The sequence below is a fragment of the Octopus bimaculoides genome, chromosome 29 (assembly GCF_001194135.2).
Source record: "Octopus bimaculoides isolate UCB-OBI-ISO-001 chromosome 29, ASM119413v2, whole genome shotgun sequence".
Classification (NCBI taxonomy): Eukaryota; Metazoa; Mollusca; class Cephalopoda; order Octopoda; family Octopodidae; genus Octopus; species Octopus bimaculoides.
Genome location: NC_069009.1, coordinates 1,021,735 through 1,024,411, shown reverse-complemented (window position 1 = coordinate 1,024,411; position 2,677 = coordinate 1,021,735). Strand labels below are relative to the sequence as shown.

General features: G+C 38.8%; 2 protein-coding genes across 3 annotated transcripts in view; one reads left to right on the top strand and one right to left on the bottom strand.

The window, feature by feature from the left end:
- The window catches only part of LOC106883582 (uncharacterized), a 40,672-nt gene that overhangs the window by 21,311 nt on the left and 16,684 nt on the right, over positions 1 to 2,677 (top strand). The window lies entirely within an intron of this gene.
- On the bottom strand, positions 462 to 2,669 carry LOC106883581 (zinc finger protein 62 homolog). Its single transcript, XM_014934642.2, has one exon. It carries the CDS (start codon positions 2,383 to 2,385, stop codon positions 607 to 609), a length of 1,779 nt encoding a protein of 592 aa, XP_014790128.1. The 5' UTR covers positions 2,386 to 2,669; the 3' UTR covers positions 462 to 606.

Genomic DNA, 2,677 nt, shown 5'->3' with positions numbered 1-2,677 from the left:
ACGTCCGCTTTCCATGCTAGCACGGGTTGGACGATTTGACTGAGGACTGGTGAAACCAGATGGCTACACCAGGCTCCAATCTGATTTGGCAGAGTTTCTACAGCTGGATGCCCTTCCTAATGCCAACCACTCAGAGAGTGTAGTGGGTGCTTTTACGTGTCACCCGCACGAAGGCCAGTCAGGCGGTACTGGCAACGGCCACGCTCATCTCGCTCGGGGGCATCGGCAACGATCTCGCTCGAAAAACCTCATGTGTCACCCGCACAAGAGACAGCCCAGGGGCACCGGCAACAATCTCGCTCGAAAGATTTCATGTGTCGCCTGCACATGAGCCAGTCCAGGGGCACTGGCAACGATCCCGCTCGAAACATTTCATGTGTCACCCGCACAAGAGCCAGTCCATGAATATACATTCCTCATCTATCATACACATAATGACAAACATAAATAGTATTTTTTTATTCATTCAGAAAATATCTTTAATGGAATATATATGAATATCATGAAAGAACAGATTTTATTAAAAATATCAGAATGGTAGATATTGGTGAGTATATATAAAAACATATAGGATTAGCAACTTATCCCAATGACATGGTTTCTCTCCTAATGAATGAGTCTGTGAGTAGTCAAGTGATCTATTTCAGAGAATGATTCACCACAGGTGTCACAATGATGTGGTTTCACTCCTGAATGAATACATTTGTGTCTACTTAAATGTCCCTTTTGAGTGAATGATTTATTGCAGATATCACAGTGATATGGCTTTTCACCTGTATGAATACGTTTGTGTTTAGTTAAGTTAACTTTTACAGAGAATGATTTACCACAGATATCACAGTGGTGAGGTTTCTCACCTGTATGGATAAATTTGTGAGTGGATAAGTCACCACTTCGAGAGAATGATTTACTACAGATATCACAGTGATATGGTTTCTCTCCTGTATGAGTACGTTTATGTACAGTTACAGCACTTCTGTGAGTGAATGATTTACCACAGATATCACAATGATGTGGCTTCTCTCCTGTATGAGTAAGTTTGTGTTTAGTTAAATGCTCCTTTTGGGAAAATGATTTTCCACAAGTATCACAGCAATATGGTTTCTCTCCTGTATGAATACGTTTGTGTTTAGCTAAGTTAACTCTCACGGAGAATGATTTATAACAGATGTCACACTGATATGGTTTCTCACCTGTATGAACAAGTTTGTGAGTAGCTAAGTCACCGTTTCGAGAGAATGATTTACTACAGATATCACAGTGATACGGTTTCTCTCCTGTATGGGTACGTTTGTGTACTGTTATAGAACTTCTGTGAGCAAATGATTTACCACAGATATCACAGTGGTGTGGTTTCTCACCTGTATGAGTACGTTTGTGAAGAGTTAAATTACTTTTGCAAGAGAAAGATTTATCACAGTTGTCACACTGATATGGTTTCTCACCTGTATGAATACGTTTATGGGTAGCTAAATTAGTTCTGTAAGAAAATGATTTACCACATATATCACAGTGATATGGTTTCTCTCCTGTATGAATGCGTTTGTGAAGAGTTACTTTACCACTCTGGGAGAATGATTTACCACAGACATCACAGCGATATAGTTTCTCTCCCGTATGAGTCTGTTTGTGCAGAGTTAGAGTATTTTTGTGAGAGAATGATTTACCACAGGTGTCACAGTGATATAGTTTCTCTCCTGTATGAGTGCGTCTGTGGATAGTTAAATTAGTTTTGTAAGAGAAAGATTTACCACAATTATCACAGTGAAAGGGCTTCTCACCTGTATGAGTACGTTTATGATTGGTTAAATTTGTTTTATAAGAAAACGATTTACTGCACATATCACAGTGGTATGGCTTCTCTCCTGTATGAATGCGTTTGTGAAGAGTAACTTTACTACTTTGAGAGAATGGTTTACCACAGATATCACAGTGATATAGTTTCAATCCTGAATGAACATGTTTGTGTACAGCCATGGTACTTCTGTGAGAGAATGATTTACCACAGATATCACAGTGATATGGCTGCTCTCCAGTATGAATATGTTTGTGAGCAGTTAAGTGGTGACTACGACTGAATGATTTACCACAGATATCACAGTGATATGGTCTCTCTCCTGTATGAATACGTTTATGTACACTTAAGAGATCATTACGAGAGAATGATTTACCACATATATCACAATGGTATTTCCTCTCACCTGTATGAGTAGGTTTGTGGTTAGATAAGGTATTTTTGTGAGTAAATGATTTACCACAGATATCACAATGATATGGTTTCTCTCCTGTATGGATGCGCTTGTGTGCACTTAAATGGGGGTTTTGAGAGAAAGATTTACCACAGACATCACAGTGATATGGCTTCTCACCTGTATGGATATGCATGTGGATAGCCAAAATAGATTTTTGAGAGAATGATTTACCACAGATATTACAGTGGTATGGCTTCTCTCCAGTATGAATACGTTTGTGTTCAGTTAAGGTATTTCTGTGAGGAAATGATTTCCCACAGGTATCACAATGATATGGTGTCTCACCTGTATGAATGCGTTTATGAGCAGTTAAGGTGTTCTTTCTAGAAAATGATTCACCACATATGTCACAATGGTACGGTTTCTCTCCTATATGAATATTTTTATGAACGTTTAAGGTATTCAACAGAGAGAAAGATTTACCA

Bases quoted from the DNA above. Each gene is read 5' to 3' on its own strand.
- LOC106883581 (XM_014934642.2), bottom strand. From the start codon at position 2,385: ATGCATATCCATACAGGTGAGAAGCCATATCACTGTGATGTCTGTGGT.